The sequence below is a fragment of the Anomaloglossus baeobatrachus genome, chromosome 8 (assembly GCF_048569485.1).
Source record: "Anomaloglossus baeobatrachus isolate aAnoBae1 chromosome 8, aAnoBae1.hap1, whole genome shotgun sequence".
Taxonomy (NCBI): Eukaryota; Metazoa; Chordata; class Amphibia; order Anura; family Aromobatidae; genus Anomaloglossus; species Anomaloglossus baeobatrachus.
The window spans coordinates 155,750,440-155,773,453 of NC_134360.1; the positions used below are offsets into that span (position 1 = coordinate 155,750,440).

Genomic DNA, 23,014 nt, shown 5'->3' on the forward strand with positions numbered 1-23,014 from the left:
AGATCTCAAATTTGGACTCATCAGACCAAAGCACATATTTCCACTGGTCTAATGTCCATTCCTTGTGTTCTTTAGCCCAAACAAGTCTCTTCTGCTTGTTGCCTGTCCTTAGCAGTGGTTTCCTAGCAGCTATTTTACCATGAAGGCTTGCTGCACAAAGTCTCCTCTTAACATTTGTTCTAGAGATGAGAAGGTGTGTCCAAACTTTTGGTCTGTACAGTATGTGGATGAGGGGGCCCAGGTACAAATTTTGCATCAGGGCCATTAGAACTCTAGTTACACCACTGCACACAGTCCTTTTCTGCGCTAATTGAAAGCTGATCTATTCTCTAATAATACCATTCTTATTCTACGTTTACTGTAAGACAAGCTGGTGGAATAAGGGTAGTGTATACAGTAGGCCTGTGGGAAGTGATTTGTAGCCTTACAGACTGTGCTACTGATACCTAAAAAAAAAAATATTATTAAATAATACCGCTCTTAGATGCATTTAGTGTAAGACAAGTTGGTGGAGTAGGATTTGTGTCTTACAGGCCTATAGGCAGTGATTCTAGCTTTACAGACCTTGGTGCTGATAATTAAAAACTATTATTTATTCTCTATTAGTACATAATAACAATTCCTGAGGTAAGAGACGTGAAAGTGGACGTCTCACTGATGGTGGTGGCCTGCAGCGCAACGTCAAACTGTCTGTACCCCAGGCCTCGGAACGCAAGCGGAAATACACAGCCACTCACAGACCCAAACACCAAACAGACAAATTTCCAGACTGCTTGCCCTGGAACTGTTGCAGTTTGGACTTGTGGATACCAAGTATTTCCCCAATCTGATGGCGGGGGCTGACCCTCGGTATTTGATCTGCAGCAATCACTATTTCTCCCGGTGTGCCGTCCAACCTTACACAAGCATGTGTCCCATAACATCACCCATGCCCTCACCAACGCAATTACTGGCAAGGTCCACTTAACCAAGGTAAAAAAACGCTGCAAAAATGGCAGAAGAACTGATATGCTGCAGATTTAAAGACGCTGCAGTTCTCAAATTCAGTCAGAGAACAAAAACAAGTGTGTGCCTGAGATTTCTGTAATCTCATCGCTTTTGCTGGTTTTGTAAAACACAGATACTTATTTGTATAGAAAGGACGCTGCACAGGGCTGCCATCAAGGCATGACAACCATGACTGGTGTATGGGGCCCAGTGAAGAGGGGGGCCTGGGCGAGGCCAAAGGTAGTTACTTAGCTTTATTAAGCCCCGGGCCGGTGGTGTCGCTTCAACTGCAACACATTGCTAAATTGCAGGCAAAGTGCTTCATGGGCATCGCATGCAAATTTGCCACGTGCTGGTCTGGAGGCAGGGTCAGTGGGGCAAGGCAGGGCACCGGCGCGTCATCCCAAGGCCCAGTGTGCAACACCTCATCACAGTGCTGCAGGCAAGCAAGGCAGAGCCGCGGAGGTAGTGAGGACGCAGCAGCCTGCGGGAAAAGCTGGTAAGCGCTCCTTAAGCTGAAGACATGAGCTAGACGGTCCCCGAGGTTGGTGGGGCTGACCCCAGTCCCTGCCTTGCTTCAGCTGGATATGAGTCGGAGGGTACACATCCAGTAGAAATGCATCGCAGCTCAGAGAGGACGCCACGCTAAGTGGGAGCCGGACAGGGTGAGTAAAATTATTTTTTTTCCATTTTGTGTTAGTCAAATATACCAGGAGGAGCCCCGTAAGGGGACATATATACCAGGAGGAGGACATACTGTATATAACAGGAAGGGGACATAAACCAGGATGGGGACATACATACCAGAATGTGCCCAGAAGAGGGATATACATACCAGGAGGGGCCCAGGATGGGACATATATACCAGGATAGAGCCATATACACCAGGAGAAGCCCAGGATGGGGACAAGGGGGTCATGTATACCAGGAGCAGGACATATATACTGTGCCGCCCCTGGAGCAGTCGAACGGCTCGGATCTGGGGTTGCTGTGGCTTGAGGGTCTCCGGACCTGGGGTCTTGCGGCCACTCAAATGTAAAGGGAGTATTTACAGGGGATGCAAAACATGCAGCTGTCAAAATCTGCCTAGTGCACACAGCATTTTTTTTACCCATAGGATTTGCTGGTGAATCACTGCAGAGATGTTATGAACATTTTCTGCAGCGAAACATGCAGGAAATCCGCTGCAAAAACCGGCAAGTGCGCACAAGGCCTAAAGCCACTGTTATTCTATGACTATGACAACACATCAGCCTCAATTCCTCAAGACTGGAATTTTGTAGGTCAGGGTGAATGAAGGGTGTAGTGGAGTAAGATGCACCATATTTAGGAAGAGAATTGGGGCTTCTTAATAAATTTAGCACGTCTCTCAAATGCCGTGTGCCACCGCAAAAAATATACTCCAATCAGGGGCTGGTATCCATTTCTGATGTAATTTAGGCCACTTTATGGCATAATTATGATGAATTTGTGTTTAGTATTTGGCCATACCCCCTTCTTGCTAAAAAAAATAAAAAATAAAAAAAGGTTAGCAAGACTGTCCAGGAATGGTGTAAAAACGCCAAAAAATGCAAAACTTTTGCGCAACTAGCGAAAACTTTGATAAATCAGGACCATTGTTTTGCTTTCTTGTCAGTCATAGTTCAGACTACTTAAGAGTCAAAGAATCAGGATACAGGAAAAATATTTCTTAGTACCATTTTAGCCAATAGATAGATATAAAAAATTGAGAGTCCTTAGTGGTTAATACCTTTAAATGGTGAACTGTTAGCAATTAAAAGGTATCAACCACTGAGGATTCTCAATTTGTACTATATTTCTAGGCAGCATGGTAAACAACAGACGCTAACACAGGCCTCCGACACACATCTGTTAAAAACGTGCGTGTTTTGTCCGTTTCCGTATATACCGGAGACACGGACAAACGTGCACCAATGTTAATCTATGTTTGTGGTCAAACTTGCGTTTTTCATCATGTCCATGTGTCCTTCTCCGTGATCCATATGTGTTTCCGTTTTTCACGGCAGCATGTCTGTTTCCTGCACGGAACACGCACACACGGATACCATGAAAATCAATGGGTCTGTGCGCACAAGTACGTGACACGGATGCATCTCCGTATGCTCCGTGTACGTCGGTCAATCTCTCTCAGTCTGTCGGTCGGTCTCTGTCTGTCTGTCTCTCTCTCTGTCTTGTCTGTCCTTCTCTCTGTCTTGTCTGTCCCTCTCTCTGTCTGTCGGTCAGTCTCCCCCCTCTCTCATACTTACCAATCCCCGATCAACGGCGCAGCGCTGCACGGCTGTTAAATAAACTCCGGCGGCTTTTACTATTTTGAAAAAGCCGGCCGCTCATTAATCAATCTCGTATTCCCTGCTTTCCCTGCCAACCGGTGCCTATGATTGGTTGCAGTGAGACACACCCCCACGCCGAGTGACAGCTGTCTCACTGCAACCAATCACAGCTGCCGGTGGGCGGGTCTATAATGTGCAGTAAAAAAAATAAATAATTATTTAAAAAAAAAACACGTGCGGTCCCCCCCATTTTGATACCAGCAAGGGTAAAGTCACATGGCTGAAGGCTGGTATTCTTAGGATGGGGAGCTCCACGTTATGGGGAGCCCCCCAGCCTAACAATATCAGCCAGCAGCCGCTCAGAAATGCCGCATCCATTAGATGCGACAGTTCTGGAACTCTACCCGGCTCTTCCCGAATTGCCCTGGTGTGTTGGCAATCAGGGTAATAAGGAGTTAATGGCAGCAGCCCATAGCTGCCACTAAGTCCAAGATTAATCATGGCAGGAGTCTCCCCGAGATACCTTCCATGATTGATCTGTAAGTTACAGTAAATAAACACACACAACGAAAAAGCCTTTATTTTCAATAAAAAACAATAACAAATACCCTCGTTCACCAATTTATTAAGCCCCAAATACCCATCCATGTCCGGCGTAATCCATGGAGGTCCCGCGTCGCTTCCAGCTCTGCTACATGAAGGTGACAGGAGCGGCAGAAGAACCCCGCTGCTCCTGCCAGATCCACACAGCAACTGAGGTGAGCCGCGCAATCAGCTGTGCTGTCACTGAGGTTACTCGCGGCCACCGCTGGATCCTCCAACTGTGACTGCAAGTCGCCCGAGTGACAGCGATGAAGTCACAGGTGAGTTGCGGTCACGGGGGGTGGACTCAAGCTAGCCACAGGTAACCTGAGTGACGGCAGCGCTTATCATGCTGCTCACTGCAGTCACTCAGGGGATTAGCGGTCACCGGTGAGTCCTTCACGGGTGACCGCTAATCAGGACGCGACACAGACAGAGCCGCGGTATGACAATGAAGTCCGGTGAAGTTTACCCGAGTTCATTCTCAACACGCGACTCTGTCTGCGGGTATGTATCAACCACATTTTACATCACACACGGAACATTACACACGGAAAACACACTCACACGTCAGTTACAAATCTCACGCACACACGGGCATTACACACGCACACGCGAGTAGCATACGCCGTTCACACAAATGCCACACACACGGTCCATAAAAACGGACATAAAAATGTATCACGGACCTGAAAAACAGCCCGTATTACACGTGCATGCATTTTCACGGATGTGTGTTTCAGGACACAAAGAGTCTGTTAATCCCCTGTCATTTATTTACTCCTGCTTACACAGTGTTCTTTCACATGGCACAGGAGCTGCGATAAGAAGGAGGGATAGCTAAAGCCAATCTTTGCACCATCCTCTCCGTGGTTTTCTGCATGTTCTTGGCTGTTCTCAAAGCATTGTCCAATACACAATTCAAGATCTGCAGATAAACAGAATTAGAAGAGGGTGTAATTAAGTTTTTATGTATTTACTCGCCCTGTAGATATAGTACTAAACAAAATATATTTCATTTATAATCTCATGTAAATCCTTGTTTATATGCTGTACTTGTAACTTGGGGCTCCACTGGAATGGAGATATACACCATAAGAGAAGCTCAATGGACCATGGCCATCTAATTATTTCAGCAGCTAACGTACTAAGCCGTTTTTCCATTGCAACAAGCAACTGCAGGAAAGTGTATAGCTAAGTATAGCTTCTTCAAGGGCAACAGCTGATTGCTAAAATAACAGGATTAATGTTAAAAAAAGAGTTATCTTCATACACCAAGTTTAAGTCCATCCACATGGTTTGTTAGATAACTCAGAAGATGTTTCCAGAACTGCTGGTACAAATAGATACATATTGAATGGATTACTAAGACCTGATGAGGCTGATGTGCTTACTTTAAAAATCGATGACAGAATGTCTATGTAACCCCAATATTAAAATTAGCATTTTATATGAAATAGCTCATGAGTCCAATTGTATTCAGTCTCCACCCATCCTACGAGCCGGATTGAGAGCTACAGGTAAATAGGGGCACTTAGGAGCAGTCAATTAGGCCGGTTTCAGGCGTCTGTGTTTAATCAGGTACAAGCCACATGGATGGTTATGTCATACGTGTGTCATACGTGTGTCACACATGTGACATCTGAGTTTGCAAACGTGTGACAAGTTCCAGAGAAAACACGGGTTTTTGAAATATAAAGATTTTCTATATTCACCTGTATCCAGCGCTGTTTTCTTCGGCTATGCTGTCTCCTGCTTCTGACCCCCGCTCCTTATATTAATTGATTATTCACTGCACTGAGGACCTGGAAGCCGGAGCATCGCAAGGGCAGCATCGCGGGGACAGGTGAGTATCCAGCAAGCAAGCCGTGTGTGTGCAGTGACGTCCAGGAGGTCTTCGGATTTCCCAATGAACTCTGATGACATTCTGATGACACCGCTGTGACACCCGCACTACACGACTTCACAGATTCATCAGAGTTCATTGGGAACTACGATGACCTCCTGGATGTCACTGCGCACACACTGCTTGCTTGCTGGATACTCACCTATCATCAGCGGTGCTGTCCTCAGCGGTGCTGTCCTCAGCGGTGCTGTGCCCGGCTCTGTCTCTGTAATGCTCCAGCTTCCAGCTCCTCAGTGCAGTGAATAATCAATGAATATATTGAGCGGGGGTCAGAAGCAGGAGGCAGCAGAGCTGAAGAAAACAGCGCTGGATACAGGTAAATATAGAAAATCCTTTTATTTCAAAAACTGTGTTTTCTACAGCACGTGTCACACTGATGTCACACAGATTACAACAGTGTGCGATCCGTGTGGCACCGTGGATGCCGGAGAAAAAACGGACATATCTCCGTGAGTGCGTATGGGGCCACACGGTCCGTGTGAACACACGGCCATGTGAGTAAAAGCCTAGAATAACATGGGTACGTGTGGCATCCGTATTAAAAGTGGATGTCACACATACCTGAAACATGGACATCTGAAACCGGCCTTAAACGGGCTTTACACACTGCGATATCGGTCCCGATATCGCTAGTGTGGGTACCCGCCCCCATCTGTTGCGCGACACGGGCAAATCGCTGCCCGTGCCACACAACATCGCCCAGACCTGTCACACATACTTACCTGCCCGGCGACGTCGCTGTGACCGGCGAACCGCCTCCTTTCTAAGGGGGCGGTCCGTGCGACGTCACAGCGACGTCACTGAGCGGCCGCCCAAGAGCAGCGGAGGGGCGGAGCTGAGCGGGACGTAACATCCCGCCCACCTCCTTCCTTCCGCATTGCGGCCGGGAGGCAGGTAAGGGGAGGTTCCTCGTTCCTGCGGCGTCACACATAGCGATGTGTGCTGCCACAGGAGCGACAAACTACATCGTTACTGCTGCAGTAACGATAATCGAAAATGGACCCCCATGTCACCGATGAGCAATTTTGCACATTTTTGCAACGATGCAAAATCGCTCATCGGTGTCACACGCAGCAACATTGCTAATGCGGCCGGATGTGCGTCACAAATTCCGTGACCCCAACGACTCCGCATTATCGATCTCGCAGCGTGTAAAGCCCCCTTTGGGCTGAGTGAGCGGTGATTTCCTTTACAAATACAAATAGGATAATACAGCCAATCTGAAATTGAGTCTCAGAGTAAGCACACCAGCCTCTGTTAATATGCCAAGTTTCTGTTATGTAAAAAAAAATCATACCAAGAAGAAGAATAATTCAGAACTTTTTCAACCCATAATATACACAGATCTATTGAGAAACAAAGTGAAATCATTTTGAGGAAAAAATAAAAATAAAAATAAAATTAAAATGAGGTGGTGGAAGAAGTGTGAACAGCCTCTTAAAATTGGGGATGTGGTTGTGTTCAGAATTTGCCAATCACATGTAAACTCATGTTAAATAGTAGTCAGTGCACAGCAGCCATCATTTACAGTGATTCTGATATACTCCATATAAAGTTAACTTGTTCTAATGGGATTTTCTTGACATTTTCTTAGTTGCATTTTATTGCAAAACCATGGTCAATAAAAAGATTACAAGACAGAAAAGGGATCTGATTGTTGAACGTTATCAGTCAGGAAAAGGGTGCACATTTTTTCCAAGGCATTGATTACAGTCATCAAGATGAGGCTTAAATTTGGACACCAGTGAAATTCCCTGGAAGTGGATGTTCCTCAAAAATTGATTAAAAGACAAGAAATACATTGGTCCAAAAAGTTTCCAAAAGGCCTTCAGCAACATTAAAGGAGCTGCAGGAATTTCTGGTAAGTATTGGTTGGGTACTGATTTTGACAACAATTTCCCATTTGCTTCATATGTCTTGCCTGTAGGGTAGGGTGGCAAGGTGTAAGCCTTTTCTTACAAAGAAAAAGATCAAAGCCCAACTATGTTTTGCCAAAATCTACATCAAGTCTTCCAAAAGCTTGTGGGAAAACATGTTATCATCTGATGAGACCAAGGTTGAATGTTTTGATTATAATTCCACAAGGTACGGTATGTTTGGTGCAAAGCCAACACTGCACGTCATCGAAAGATTACCATACCCATAGTAAAGCATATTGGAGCCAGCATTAAGTTTTGCAGCTATTTTTTGGCAGTCGGAACTGGAGCTTTAGTCAATGAAGAAGAAGTTACAAACAGTTCCAAATATCAGTTCATTTTGCATCAAAACCTTCAGGCCTCTGCTACAAAAGCTGAAGATGAAAACAAATTTCACCTTTCAGCACAACGAACCTAAGTATACCTCCAAATGGACAAAATAATGGCTTTGTCAGAGAAAGTATTGCAATGTCCCAGCCAAAGCCTAGACTTGAATCAAATTGAAAATCTGTGGGACACCTGAAGAGTGCGCTGTACATAGGAGATTCCCTCACAATCTGACAGATTTGGAGCTACTGAAAGGAAGAGTGGGCAAAGTTGCCAATTTTAGAAGTAGCACCCTGATAGACTACTACTTAAAAAGACAAGAAGAAGAAAAAAATAGCTCACCCTTTCAGGAGATTAGAGCATCAGCCAGAACGGTGCACAGACCTTTGGCCACGAGGTTCAGGGAGAGGAAGATAATCCAATATCCAGTTCCAGAAATTTAAAACATCAATTTTATTCAGAAAAAAAGTTAAAACTCCATGTTCCATAGTTGCATTAAAAGCGCATCATAGCAGGTGTAAAAATTGATACGCGTTTCGGACGTATGTGTCCTTAGTCTAGATAACACTATGCAAAATGACATGTTACTATAAGGGTAAGAACAGGAATTGGAACCACTTCCTGTTCTTACCCTTATAGTAACATGTCATTTTGCATAGTGTTATCTAGACTAAGGACACATACGTCCGAAACGCGTATCCATTTTTACACCTGCAATGATGCGCTTTTAATGCAACTATGGAACATGGAGTTTTAACTTTTTTCTGAATAAAATTGATGTTTTAAATTTCTGGAACTGGATACTGGATTATCTTCCTCTCCCTACTACTTAAAAAGACTGAATGCTGTCAGAAATGCAAAAGGAACTTAAAGTATTCGTTTAAGGGTGTGCTTATTGATGCAACCACATTATTTTTGTTCTTTATTTTTCTTTATCGACCAGAAAAAAATTGATTTTATTTTTCAATGGATTTGTCCAAATTATAAGTGACACTGAAGGTGGAAAATGTTCTGAAATGATTCTTCTGTGTGACAAAAACCCTGTACATTAACAGGAGTGTGTAGACTTTTTATATCCATTGTATTTAAAGGGAATCTGCCACCAGGTTTTTCCCTTATGAGCTGCGGCCAGCACCAGTGAGCCCTTATATACAGCATTCCAGAATACTATATATAACAGCCCAGGCCACGCTGTATAGCGTAAAAACACCTTTATAATACTCACCTAGGGGGAGGTCCGGTCCGATGGGTGCCACTACTCTCTCTCCGGCACCTCCTCCATCTTATTCAATCACCTTCCTCCTGCCCAGCTCCGTGTGCTTGACGTGTTCTGCGTCATTCACAGAGAGACCTCCATTGCGCTCCTGCACACACGCACTTTAATCTGCCCTGCTGAGGGCAGAGCAAAGTACTGTAATGAGCTAGCAGTAGAAAAGGTCAAAGACCGCCTCCTAGGTGAGTTTTATAAAGTTGATTTTTACATTCGACAGAGCGGCCTGGGCTCTTATATACAGTATTCTAGAATGCTGTATATACAGTTAGGTCCAGAAATATTTGGACAGTGACACAAGTTTTGTTATTTCTTCGGCGCTCCATTGGGAGACCCAGACGATTGGGTGTATAGTACTGCCTCCGGAGGCCACACAAAGCATTACACTAAAAAGTGTAAGGCCCCTCCCCTTCTGGCTATACACCCCCAGTGGGATCACTGGCTCACCAGTTTTCTGCTTTGTGCGAAGGAGGTCAGACATCCACGCATAGCTCCACTGTTTAGTCAGCAGCAGCTGCTGACTATGTCGGATGGAAGAAAAGAGGGCCCATACTAGGGCCCCCAGCATGCTCCCTTCTCACCCCACTTTATGTCGGCGGTGTTTGTTAAGGTTGAGGTACCCACTGTGGGTACGGAGGCTGGAGCCCACATGCTGTTTTCCTTCCCCATCCCCCTGAGGGGCTCTGAGGAAGTGGGATCTTACCGGCCCCCAAGCCCTGAGGCCGGGCTCCTTCCACAGACCCATAGAACCTGCTGGATACGGAGCTGGGTACCGTTCAGGGACAAGGCCCTGCGACATTCAGGTACTCTGTGTCCCAAACAGGCCGCGCACATTCCAGACTTGCTGGGTGTGCTAGTGCGCCGGGGACAGTAGCGCTGCGCGCTGGGGTTACAGTCACTACAGTTTTTCTGAGTGACTTTATGTGTTGGGGACTGCCGCGCCGACCGCCCCTGGAGCGGCGGCGCGGCTGCGACTTGTAGTGCGCCGGGGACTTAGCGCCGACCGTGCTTTTACGACGGCGTCGCTTATAAATTTAGTCCCCGGCTTCTGCGGCCTAGCTCCGCTTCGTTCCCACCCCCACCCTGTCAATCAGGGCAAGGGAGAGACGCTGTACGATTAATCAGCGCCGAGGGCTGGAGTCTTATTTACATGCTCCAGCCCTCTCACTGAGCACAGGGGGACGCTGGTTTCCCGCTCTTTGTCTGCACACGCCCAGGGCCCGCCCCTCTCCATAGGACGCCGGCAGCCATTCCTACATGCAGTCTGGCTGGAGAACGGACACAGGCTCTGGGAGACCCAGACAAGGGATTTCTGGCGACCACACACCCGCGTTAAGCGGGCGGTAAGCAGCACTTTTAGTGCTGGCCCCACTAGTGCCACAGTGTTATATTGGTGTACCTTTTTTTTTTTTTTTTTTTTTTTTCTCTATACCATATATATATGTATATATATATTGCACTGTAAGGTCGCTTCTTGGCTGTATACCCTATCTTGCTCTGAGGAGACGACAACATGTCATCCGCAAAACGCAAGGGTGCCAAGACACAGGCTGCAGCTGCACAGCAATACGCTACTTGTGCTGCTTGTGGGGCTGATCTACCGGCAGGTTACAATGACCCCCATTGTGTGCAATGTTCGGTCCCTGTGCCACTTCGTCAGCCGGAGTCTATGGTGGTAGTGGCCGAGGCAGAGTCGCCGGTGAACCCTGTCCCGGTGACGGGGACAGAGTTTGCAGTTTTTGCTGACAAGATGTCTGTCACTATGACAAAGATACTAGAGACCTTGCAGGCCAGGCCAGTTACTCAGACCATGGACACTGCTGCGGCAACGTTCCCCGGTCCCCCTCAGTTGGAGTTAATCCGTGATTCAAGGGGGTCCCAGGCATCTCAGCCTGACGGCTCTGATTCAGATGACAGTCCCAGGCAGCCTAAGCGTGCTCGCTGGGAGAGACCCTCCACGTCATCACGCGGATCAGGGTCTCAGCGAGAAGAGTCTCTACATGATGAGACAGAGGAGGGTGATCAGGAGTCTAATCCTGAAACCGCTCTCAATCTGGATACTCCTGATGGTGACGCCATGGTAAATGACCTTATAGCGGCCATCAATAGTCTATTGGAAATTTCTCCCCCTGCCCCTTCTGCAAGGAGGCAGCTGCACAGCAGGAGAAGTTCCATTTCAGGTATCCCAAGCGTAAACTGAGTACTTTTCTGGACCACGCTGACTTCAGAGAATCAGTCCAGAAACACCATGCTTACCCAGACAAGCGTTTCTCCAAACGTCTTAAGGATACACGTTATCCCTTTCCCCCTGACGTGGTCAAACGCTGGACCCAGTGTCCAAAGGTGGACCCCCCAATCTCCAGGCTTGCGGCTAGATCCATAGTTGCAGTGGAGGATGGGGCTTCACTTAAAGATGCCAATGACAGACAGATGGACCTTTGGTTAAAGTCTGTCTATGAAGCTATCGGCGCGTCGTTTGCTCCAGCATTCGCGGCCGTGTGGGCACTCCAAGCTATTTCAGCTGGTCTGGCACAGGTGGACTCTATCGTACGTCCAGCAGTGCCGCGAGTAGCGTCCCTAACCTCGCAAATGTCTGCGTTTGCGACTTACGCTATCAACGCTGTCCTGGACTCTACAAGCCGTACCTCAATGGCGTCTGCCAACTCTGTGGTTTTGCGCAGAGCCTTGTGGTTAAAGGAATGGAAAGCGGATTCTGCTTCCAAAAAATGTTTAACCAGCTTGCCACTATCTGTAGATAGACTGTTTGGTGAACAATTGGCTGAAATCATTAAACAATCCAAGGGTAAAGACTCCTCCTTACCCCAGCCCAGATCAAGCAAACCTCAACAGAGGAAGTGGCAGTCGAGGTTTCGGTCCTTTCGAGGCTCCGGCAAGACCCAATTCTCCTCGTCCAAAGGGACTCAGAAGGAGCAAAGGAGCTCAGATTCCTGGCGGGCTCACTCACGCCCCAAGAAAGCAACCGGAGGAACCGCTTCCAAGGCGGCTGCCTCATGACTTTCGGCCTCATCCCTCCGCATCCTCGGTCGGTGGCAGACTCTCCCGCTTTTGCGACATTTGGCTGCCACAGGTCAAAGACCGGTGGGTAACAGACATTTTGTCTCACGGGTACAGGATAGAGTTCAGTTCTCGTCCTCCGCCTCGGTTCTTCAGAACCTCCCCACATCCCGACCGAGCAGATGCCCTTCTGCAGGCGGTGTGCTCACTAAAAGCAGAAGGAGTGGTGATCCCTGTTCCTCAGCAGGAACAAGGGCAAGGTTTTTACTCCAATCTCTTTGTGGTTCCAAAAAAGGACGGCTCGTTTCGTCCTGTTCTGGACCTAAAGCTGCTCAACAAGCATGTGAACGCCAGGCGGTTCCGGATGGAATCCCTCCGCTCCGTCATTGCCTCAATGTCTCAAGGAGATTTCCTTGCATCAATAGACATCAAAGATGCTTATCTCCACGTGCCGATTGCTACAGAGCACCAACGTTTTCTACGTTTCGTGATAGGAGACGACCATCTCCAGTTCGTAGCTCTGCCATTTGGTCTGGCGACAGCCCCACGGGTTTTCACCAAGGTCATGGCGGCAGTGGTAGCAGTCTTGCATTCTCAGGGACATTCCGTGATCCCTTATTTAGACGATCTACTTGTCAAAGCACCCGCTCAAGAGGCATGCCAACACAGCCTGAATGTTGCGCTGGAGACTCTCCAGACTTTCGGGTGGATCATCAACTTTTCAAAGTCAAACCTGGCACCGACTCGATCACTAACGTATCTTGGCATGGAGTTTCATACTCTCTCAGCGATAGTGAAGCTTCCGCTGAACAAGCAGCGGTCACTACAGACAGGGGTGCAGTCTCTCCTTCAGGGTCAGTCGCACCCCTTAAGGCGCCTCATGCACTTCCTAGGGAAGATGGTGGCAGCAATGGAGGCAGTCCCGTTTGCGCAGTTTCATCTGCGCCCACTTCAATGGGACATTCTCCGCCAATGGGACGGGAAGACAACTTCCCTAGACAGGAAAGTCTCCCTTTCTCAGACGGCCAAGGACTCTCTGCAATGGTGGCTTCTTCCCACCTCATTATCGCAGGGAAGATCATTCCTGCCCCCATCCTGGGCAGTGGTCACGACAGACGCGAGTCTGTCAGGGTGGGGAGCAGTTTTTCTCCACCACAGGGCTCAAGGGACGTGGACTCAGCAGGAGTCCACCCTTCAGATCAATGTTCTGGAAATCAGGGCAGTGTATCTTGCCCTATTAGCCTTCCAGCAGTGGCTGGAAGGAAAGCAGATCCGAATTCAGTCGGACAACTCCACAGCGGTGGCATACATCAACCACCAAGGAGGGACATGCAGTCGGCAAGCCTTCCAGGAAGTCAGGCGGATTCTGATGTGGGTGGAGGAAAGAGCATCCACCATATCAGCAGTTCACATCCCGGGCGTAGAAAACTGGGAAGCAGACTTCCTCAGTCGCCAGGGCATGGACGCAGGGGAATGGTCCCTTCACCCGGACGTTTTTCAGGAAATCTGCCGCCGCTGGGGGGTGCCGGACGTCGACCTAATGGCGTCTCGGCACAACAACAAGGTTCCGACCTTCATAGCGCGGTCTCGCGATCAAAGAGCTCTGGCGGCAGACGCCTTAGTGCAAGATTGGTCGCAGTTCCGGCTCCCTTATGTGTTTCCACCTCTGGCACTCTTGCCCAGAGTGTTACGCAAGATCAGATCCGATTGCGGCCGCGTCATACTCGTCGCCCCAGACTGGCCGAGGAGGTCGTGGTATCCGGATCTGTGGCATCTCACGGTCGGCCAACCGTGGGCACTGCCAGACCGTCCAGACTTACTGTCCCAAGGGCCGTTTTTCCATCGGAATTCTGCGGCCCTGAACCTGACTGTGTGGCCATTGAGTCCTGGATCCTAGCGTCTTCAGGATTACCCCAAGGGGTCGTGGCCACCATGAGACAGGCTAGGAAGTCCACTTCTGCTAAGATCTACCACAGAACGTGGAAGATTTTCTTATCCTGGTGCTCTGCACAAGGAGTATCCCCCTGGCCATTCGCGTTACCTGTCGTTCTTTCCTTCCTGCAATCTGGGTTGGAAAAGGGCTTGTCGCTCGGCTCCCTTAAGGGGCAAGTCTCGGCACTATCCGTGTTTTTCAGAAGCGTCTAGCACGACTTTCTCAGGTGCGCACGTTCCTGCAGGGGGTTTGTCATATCGTACCTCCGTACAGGCGGCCGTTAGATCCGTGGGATCTAAACAAGGTCCTTGTTGCTCTCCAGAAGCCGCCCTTCGAGCCTCTGAGGGATGTGTCACTTTCTCGACTCTCACAGAAAGTGGCCTTTCTGGTAGCGGTCACGTCTCTTCGGAGAGTGTCTGAACTAGCAGCGCTGTCATCCAAAGCTCCTTTCCTGGTGTTCCACCAGGACAAGGTAGTGCTGCGCCCCATTCAGGAGTTTCTCCCTAAGGTGGTATCCTCTTTTCATCTTAATCAGGATATCTCCTTGCCTTCCTTTTATCCGCATGCAGTTCATCGGTATGAAAAGGATTTACATTTGTTGGATCTGGTGAGAGCACTCAGAATCTACATTTCCCGCACGGCGCCCCTGCGCCGCTCGGATGCACTCTTTGTCCTTGTCGCTGGTAAGCGCAAAGGGTCGCAGGCTTCCAAAGCCACCCTGGCTCGATGGATCAAAGAACCAATTCTTGAAGCCTACCGTTCTGCTGGGCTTCCGGTTCCATCAGGGCTGAAGGCCCATTCTACCAGAGCCGTGGGTGCGTCCTGGGCATTACGACACCAGGCTACGGCTCAACAGGTGTGCCAGGCAGCTACCTGGTCGAGTCTGCACACTTTCACCAAACATTATCAGGTGCATACCTATGCTTCGGTGGACGCCAGCCTAGGTAGAAGAGTCCTGCAGGCGGCAGTTGCCTCCCCGTAGGGGAGGGCTGTCTTTGCAGCTCTAACATGAGGTATTTCTTTACCCACCCAGGGACAGCTTTTGGACGTCCCAATCGTCTGGGTCTCCCAATGGAGCGCCGAAGAAGAAGGGAATTTTGTTACTTACCGTAAATTCCTTTTCTTCTAGCTCCTATTGGGAGACCCAGCACCCGCCCTGTTGTCCTTCGGGATTTTTGGTTGTTTTTCGGGTACACATGTTGTTCATGTTGAATGGTTTTCAGTTCTCCGATGTTACTTCAGAGTGAATTTGTTTAAACCAGTTATTGGCTTTCCTCCTTCTTGCTTTTGCACTAAAACTGGTGAGCCAGTGATCCCACTGGGGGTGTATAGCCAGAAGGGGAGGGGCCTTACACTTTTTAGTGTAATGCTTTGTGTGGCCTCCGGAGGCAGTACTATACACCCAATCGTCTGGGTCTCCCAATAGGAGCTAGAAGAAAAGGAATTTACGGTAAGTAACAAAATTCCCTTCTTTAGCTGTTTACAAAAACATGTCCAGAAATACAATTATATATATAATATGGGCTGAAAGTGCACACTCCCAGCTGCAATATGAGAGTTTTCACATCCAAATCGGAGAAAGGGTTTAGGAATCATAGCTCTGTAATGCATAGCCTCCTCTTTTTCAAGGGACCAAAAGTAATTGGACAAGGGACTCTAAGGGCTGCAATTAACTCTGAAGGCGTCTCCCTCGTTAACCTGTAATCAATGAAGTAGTTAAAAGGTCTGGGGTTGATTACAGGTGTGTGGTTTTGCATTTGGAAGCTGTTGCTGTGACCAGACAACATGCGGTCTAAGGAACTCTCAATTGAGGTGAAGCAGAACATCCTGAGGCTGAAAAAAAAGAAAAAATCCATCAGAGAGATAGCAGACATGCTTGGAGTAGCAAAATCAACAGTCGGGTACATTCTGACAAAAAAGGAATTGACTGGTGAGCTTGGGAACTCAAAAAGGCCTGGGCGTCCACGGATGACAACAGTGGTGGATGATCGCCGCATACTTTCTTTGGTGAAGAAGAACCCGTTCACAACATCAACTGAAGTCCAGAACACTCTCAGTGAAGTAGGTGTATCTGTCTCTAAGTCAACTGTAAAGAGAAGACTCCATGAAAGTAAATACAAAGGGTTCACATCTAGATGCAAACCATTCATCAATTCCAAAAATAGACAGGCCAGAGTTAAATTTGCTGAAAAACACCTCATGAAGCCAGCTCAGTTCTGGAAAAGTATTCTATGGACAGATGAGACAATGATCAACCTGTACCAAAATGATGGGAAGAAAAAAGTTTGGAGAAGAAAGGGAACGGCACATGATCCACAGCACACCACATCCTCTGTAAAACATGGTGGAGGCAACGTGATGGCATGGGCATGCATGGCTTTCAATGGCACTGGGTCACTTGTGTTTATTGATGACATAACAGCAGACAAGAGTAGCCGGATGAATTCTGAAGTGTACCGGGATATACTTTCAGCCCAGATTTAGCCAAATGCCGCAAAGTTGATTGAACGGCGCTTCATAGTACAGATGGACAATGACCCCAAGCATACAGCCAAAGCTACCCAGGAGTTCATGAGTGCAAAAAAGTGGAACATTCTGCAATGGCCAAGTCAATCACCAGATCTTAACCCAATTGAGCATGCATTTCACTTGCTCAAATCCAGACTTAAGACGGAAAGACCCACAAACAAGCAAGACCTGAAGGCTGCGGCTGTAAAGGCCTGGAAAAGCATTAAGAAGGAGGAAACCCAGCGTTTGGTGATGTCCATGGGTTCCAGACTTAAGGCAGTGATTGCCTCCAAAGGATTCGCAACAAAATATTGAAAATAAAAATATTTTGTTTGGGTTTGGTTTATTTGTCCAATTACTTTTGACCTCCTAAAATGTAGAGTGTTTGTAAAGAAATGTGTACAATTCCTACAATTTCTATCAGATATTGTTGTTCAAACCTTCAAATTAAACGTTACAATCTGCACTTGAATTCTGTTGTAGAGGTTTCATTTCAAATCCAATGTGGTGGCATGCAGAGCCCAACTCGCGAAAATTGTGTCAGTGTCCAAATATTTCTGGACCTAACTGTAAGAGCTCACTGGTGGTAGCCACAGCTCATAAAGGAAAAACCTGGTGCCAGGTTCCCTTTAAAGGCAACCCATTTTCAATGTTAGATGTCCACTTATATGACCAGAAAAGAAACTATTACCTTGCAGTCTATGTCATCTAGATTATTTGGTGTTACATTCTTCCGTCTTTTTCTTTGCAAAGTGGATAGAGTAGAGTTTGCCGACTGGGAGTGGTGATAACCAGAAGAATGGCCACTGGATCTGAAAAGCATGGAATGTAAAATTATGGAGGGATCTTACTGTCGTAGAAGTTCTAACTAACGTTCGTGTGATAAACGTTGCATGCATCTCTATCTTTAGCATTACAAAAATGATACATGATAGATTAGTTATTAAAGGGGTTGTCTTGTGTTTATTAATGGTTAAAGGTTCCAAGGTACTTGTAAAATCAAGCAACTTTGGAATCTACTTCTTATTCAACATCCTTTCCATTTGCAAGAACCAAATAAGTTATAATTCTATAGTCTATTGCTTATTGTCTAGTTTACCGACCACTCTGGAGTGGCTGGTTTCCTAGGCAAGCAGTGGCTAGCTGTTTGATACACTGCTTGTAAGCACTGCCCTAAAGCTGGCTGGATTGCTGGATCTGACCAGCCTCAGTGTCCCTACCCTCCTCTTCGTTCACAGGAAAAGCAGCATTTTCTAAAAGCGCTGGAGAGTGCACAGTTCGGAACAGCAGCATGACTCTTGGTCGTAATTGTCAATCTCCAGGAGCACACCACCAGAAGGCAGAGGAGCAGTGCGCTCCTGAAGAAAATAAACAACAAAAAGTGAGCCGGAGTATGAGTTGGTGTGCATGCAGCTTGTAAGCTCGTGTTCACACTGGCCATAGGACAACGCAAAACCAAGCTAAAAATAATATGAACATATACCCTGCTGTAGCTCAATAAAAGCATAGTGCATATAAACATAGGGTACTTAGTAAACACTGTTTTGATTAAAAAAGCGTAAAGCCATCCCACCGTGACAAGGTGTAGCCAACTGTCCTGGTACTGTCCCGATTGGGTACACCTTGTCGCAGGGGGATGGCTTCACGCTTTTTTGATCAAAACAGTATTTACTGAGTACCCTATGTTTATTTATATGCACTATTGTTTTTATTTAGTTACAGCAGGGTATATGTCCATATTATTTTTATCTTGGGTGTTCCTAAAGAAAGAAGATGAGCCCATTGATAGCAGTAACAGAAGAAGGGTTGAGATAGTGATATCTGTGTAAATATGACAGTTTTCATGAATCTAAACATGTATGGAGAAAACTCACCTGCTGGATGGCATGTAGTGGCTGACGTGGCTGTGGATGTGGTGTGGTCTATTGGACAATCTACTTTGATTCTGTACGCCTAATGGAAATGTAGAAGACCACAATGACTTCTGTGTAGGATAAGCTGGGTACAAATACACAAATGTTCCGATTTTATACAAATTAAAGAAAAAAATTAAATAAAATTACCAAAAGTTAGACATTTATTGCATCACAACACTAAATGTACAAAAAGTTACCCTTCACAGCTGTCTCACAATGCTGAAATGTACTATGTCTCTCCGCAGGAGGCACTCTTCTATTCCTACATTTCTTAAAAATCAAGCTTGCGGATGATGATGATAATGAAGATGAAGATGCTGAAAGAATGGAAGTTCTTCCATAAAATAAAACTTCAAAACTATTTTAAGTAAATATTAGGTTTCTCTATATCTCAACTACAATGTGCAGTTTTGCTGTACCTTCATACAAATCAGTCCCATTGCTTAAGGAGCTCTTTGATCTGTACTGAAACAAACCAGAATGTGAAGACACCAACCACTCAGAAGTCAGAAAGTCTTGTGCTTGTGTTCCATTACCTAGACCAGAACAAAAGAGGCAAACTACAATTACATATATATATGTATATATATATATATATATATATATATGTATATATATATACATATATATATATATATATATAAAAATTACATTATAAAGCGATAGTTCAAATAAATGGTCAACATGTAATACATAGATGGCTAAATGGACTTTATTCTGGCTGAACAAAGGATCTCTCTCTATGATGGCCATATCACCTATTAGGACTTATGGCGGATGTGTCTTTGTAAGAAAATCCCTAAAATCTAGTCCCCATTATGGCATAAACCTGTTACGTCACCGCCGGAGTCTGCTCCAGCGACTTCTGCTCCGATCGCCAGGCGACGCCATGTTCCTGCCGTGGATGGTGCTGGTGATGGGAGAGAAGTCGATGCCAGCGGCACCAGTGGGCGCAGGCTCCGATCATCCGCTGGGCTGGGTTAGCTTGGGATCTGCAGTACCGTTGGCTGACTGTGGGTGGCATGTGTCTTCCAGCTGAAGTTGCCAGCGTTCAGCTACAGCCAATGGGAAGACACCACACCCTTCTTATTTTCCCTCCTGTCACATGATCACTGCCAGATATAGTTCTGATTTTCCTGGCTCCTGTTACGTCCTATTCTGTTGGTGATTCCTGTGTTGACTTCTGCGTGTTTTTGACTACCCTTCTGCCTACTGTTTTTGTACCTTGCTGCCCGACCCGGATCTGACCTCTGCTACGTTTGCTGACTACGTCACTGCCTGCCGATTCTGTCCCTGTTCCACAATTCCTGGTTTGACCCTGCCTGACTACTACTCTCATCAGACTGTAGCCTTCCACAGGTAGTGATCTCCAGGGTCCTGTGTAATTCCAAATCCCTGTATAGGGGTTAAAGGGTTTCAGGGTTCTGGGGGTCCTACTTGGTGAGTGGCTTCCCTCTAGCCTCCCCTTTACAGCCCATCTGAGTTTGTGGATCCAGGCAGGCGTTACAAAACCTTATCCAAAGAGATCAAGTGTCCTCTTGACGTAGGAACACTTACTCCATGGAACAAGTTTCAGAGATCTATTCACATTTAAATAAGGGACACTCCTATGGCGGTGAGCATCAAAGTTAAATGAGCTCCATATGCGTGACCAGCATTCAATGTTTTGGGGGGGGGGTCATTGGTTTCATAACATAGCATTTCTGTATGCAAGGTGTCGATTCGTATTGTTTTGATGATGCCCTACAACTTTGCAATTCACTTTTTTTCTCTATCTCGTTCCGTTTTCAAGATAAAAATGCTAACTCCGTTGTTTTCCACCAGGTGCCGCAATAGGTGGTTTCATTGCGTAGTACATGGGTGCTTTACTATACCTAGACACCACTTCTATGCCTATAGCTGCCGTTGCTCTCAAGTTAATGGCCGTGGACAGGATATGGGTGGACATATTGTATAGCAGTCCATATCTTCATAACTGAACGTATTAACACCTAAGTGACTGACCATGGATGGCCAGAGATCCCACCATCATCAAGACTTCTTCCCAAACACCCCGATTAATCAGAGTCTTGTGCCTTTTTTCTGAAGTAAAATAGCTCCAATATGGACTATTATGTTTGTGCCTTATTCATTAATTTGCACCTTTTTAAGTTAATTTTAATTGGTTTTGTGTGGTGCTTTTGTTTTTTTTTTGTTTTTTTTTTTATCCAGATGTTTTAGCCTTATTTTTAGCTTTATCAACTGTCTTATAATATTTGGCCAGTTGTGCCCATGTGGAGCACAAAATGTTGTCTAATTATTTTTGCACAATGTCATACTAACGTGTGACATTTTAAAGGGTCATGTGACTTGCAACTTTACAAAGGTGCAAAAAAAACCATTTGATTTTCCACAAAATTAATCAACCCCCAAGTAACATTTTAAAGAATTTGGTGCAAAAAAAGTCAAAACAAATTTAAAGGATGAAATGGGACCTAAGTGTAAATTAGTAAGCACCAAGATTGCTCAGATGGGACAACATCTTTACAGGGGCTTCATGGCTTCAGAAAATTGTTGTTCTCTACTGTGGTTTGCTTTTAAAAAAAAAACGAAAAAAAACCCACTGAATCTCTGCCGCTACTCCTGTTTGTTATTGTCTACGGACGTCCCATCGACAGCGCTGTAGTTAATAACTTAGCGGCTCCACCTGAGTAGATGTCACGAGCCGCTAAGCTCCCTGATTGGCTGCCGACATAATGCAGACAATACCAGAAACTGGGAGCATAGGCAATCAGTGAGCTCAGCCCCTCGTGATGTCTACTCAGGCAGAGCCGCTCAGCTTGGTTATTGGCTGCAGTGCTGTCGATGTAACGCCAGCACTGCGGACAATCACAGAACAACAGGAGCAGCAGCTAAGACTAATCACTGAAGCAGGGGAAGGTGAGCAAAGCACAGACAAGCTTCAGCGGGGGAAGAAGGGAAGAGGTTTTCTGAAAAAGGAAAACCCCTTTACGCTGAGCTTTAATGGTCACAACTGTGTTCCTGGGGTTTTTTTTTCTTTTAAATTAGCAAGACTAATGGGTAAGATGAGTGCCGCCTAGACGTAACACCAATTTTTTTTTCTACTGTGTTTTTTTTTATAGTGGAAACTCTCCAAAAACCACAAGTATTGATCGGAGAATTCTAAAATTCCTGCTGCAAAAACTCAGCAATGGGCTCAGGTAACAATATTTAAATAACTTCCATGATCTGTAAGGTTCTGCTCTACAATCAATGTCATTTACTGATCAGATGTGTGACCATGGCCCTTTATCAACAAACAGCCCTTTATCAAGAACATTAATGGCAATTAGAGTACAGTGACCTTTACTATGTAAGACGACCCTTGCACTATACATTTCCTGCACAATGTCTTCTGAATGCAAACAGGTGACATAATACAGGACGGGTTGTAACGGCCAAATATCTAAGAAACATGGTTATATTACTGACACAACTGGGACTGACATATCACAGGATTCATGAGGACATTTCCTTTACTCTAATCATATTTATAGGAATTTCTATAATACAAATACAATATACTGTACAATGCAATGTAAAGTCTTAGCCAATTTGCGCTCATGATGAGGACCAACTGACACTTTTCCATAGGCCGATGCATGCTTTATGGGGACTGATCCATCATTATTACGATGTTTTAGTCCCCATTCACTTTTCATAGTGTATACACTGACAGATACACAGCCAAAAATGATTCTTTTTAGGCCACATGAAAAATGCAATTAGCTGGTATAAATGATTGTCGCTCCCATGTTTCCACAGAGCAATAATTGCTTGTTTGGCCCAATTATCATCCCAACCTTTATGCTATATACTGACGGAATTTTTTGAGGACATGGAAAACAAAGGGATTGATTTTTTAAGACTGGTATTTTACAGGCCAGTCTTAACGAAGAGCACCGCTAGAGTAATGTGCCATTTAATGAATTTACACCTTACAACTGGAGAACACCTCTTCCAGAAAGGTTACCTAGAGTATATTTATGGTGAAATGTACGCCACTAGTTTGATTAATTAGATGGGAAGACTTTGCCAATGTCATGTCCCAACTTTGCCCTCTTTGGGAATAATGGCCATGACTGGTGCAAAAGTCACAAAATTTTTGTGCAACTCAAACACTTTGAGTTGCGCAAAAATTTTGTGACCTTTAAAAGAGTTTTATACCAAAAATACTGTTGAGGGCACCTTGAATAGGCCCCAATGAGTTTTTCTAGTGGAAATTGCTTTAGAAAGCGCTCCTTCTTCTGAAACTTTCTAGGGGAATATTTAATTTCCTGAAGCAGTTTACAAATTTTGAAATATTGTATATGTGGTAATTGTT

The 23,014-nt window shown here is 45.9% G+C and overlaps 1 protein-coding gene across 1 annotated transcript in view; it reads right to left on the reverse strand.

Moving 5' to 3' along the window:
• Positions 1 to 4,628: 4,628 nt before the first annotated feature.
• Positions 4,629 to 23,014, reverse strand: part of AKNAD1 (AKNA domain containing 1) — a 162,239-nt gene continuing 143,853 nt past the window's right edge. The window contains exons 13-17 of the mRNA XM_075322119.1: positions 19,071 to 19,187; positions 18,849 to 18,968; positions 18,610 to 18,733; positions 17,427 to 17,547; positions 4,629 to 4,788 (exon numbers count right to left, since the gene is read on the reverse strand). Coding sequence (XP_075178234.1) covers positions 4,663 to 4,788; positions 17,427 to 17,547; positions 18,610 to 18,733; positions 18,849 to 18,968; positions 19,071 to 19,187 — 608 coding nt within the window. The 3' untranslated portion in view covers positions 4,629 to 4,662. The remainder of the gene's footprint in view (positions 4,789 to 17,426; positions 17,548 to 18,609; positions 18,734 to 18,848; positions 18,969 to 19,070; positions 19,188 to 23,014) is intronic.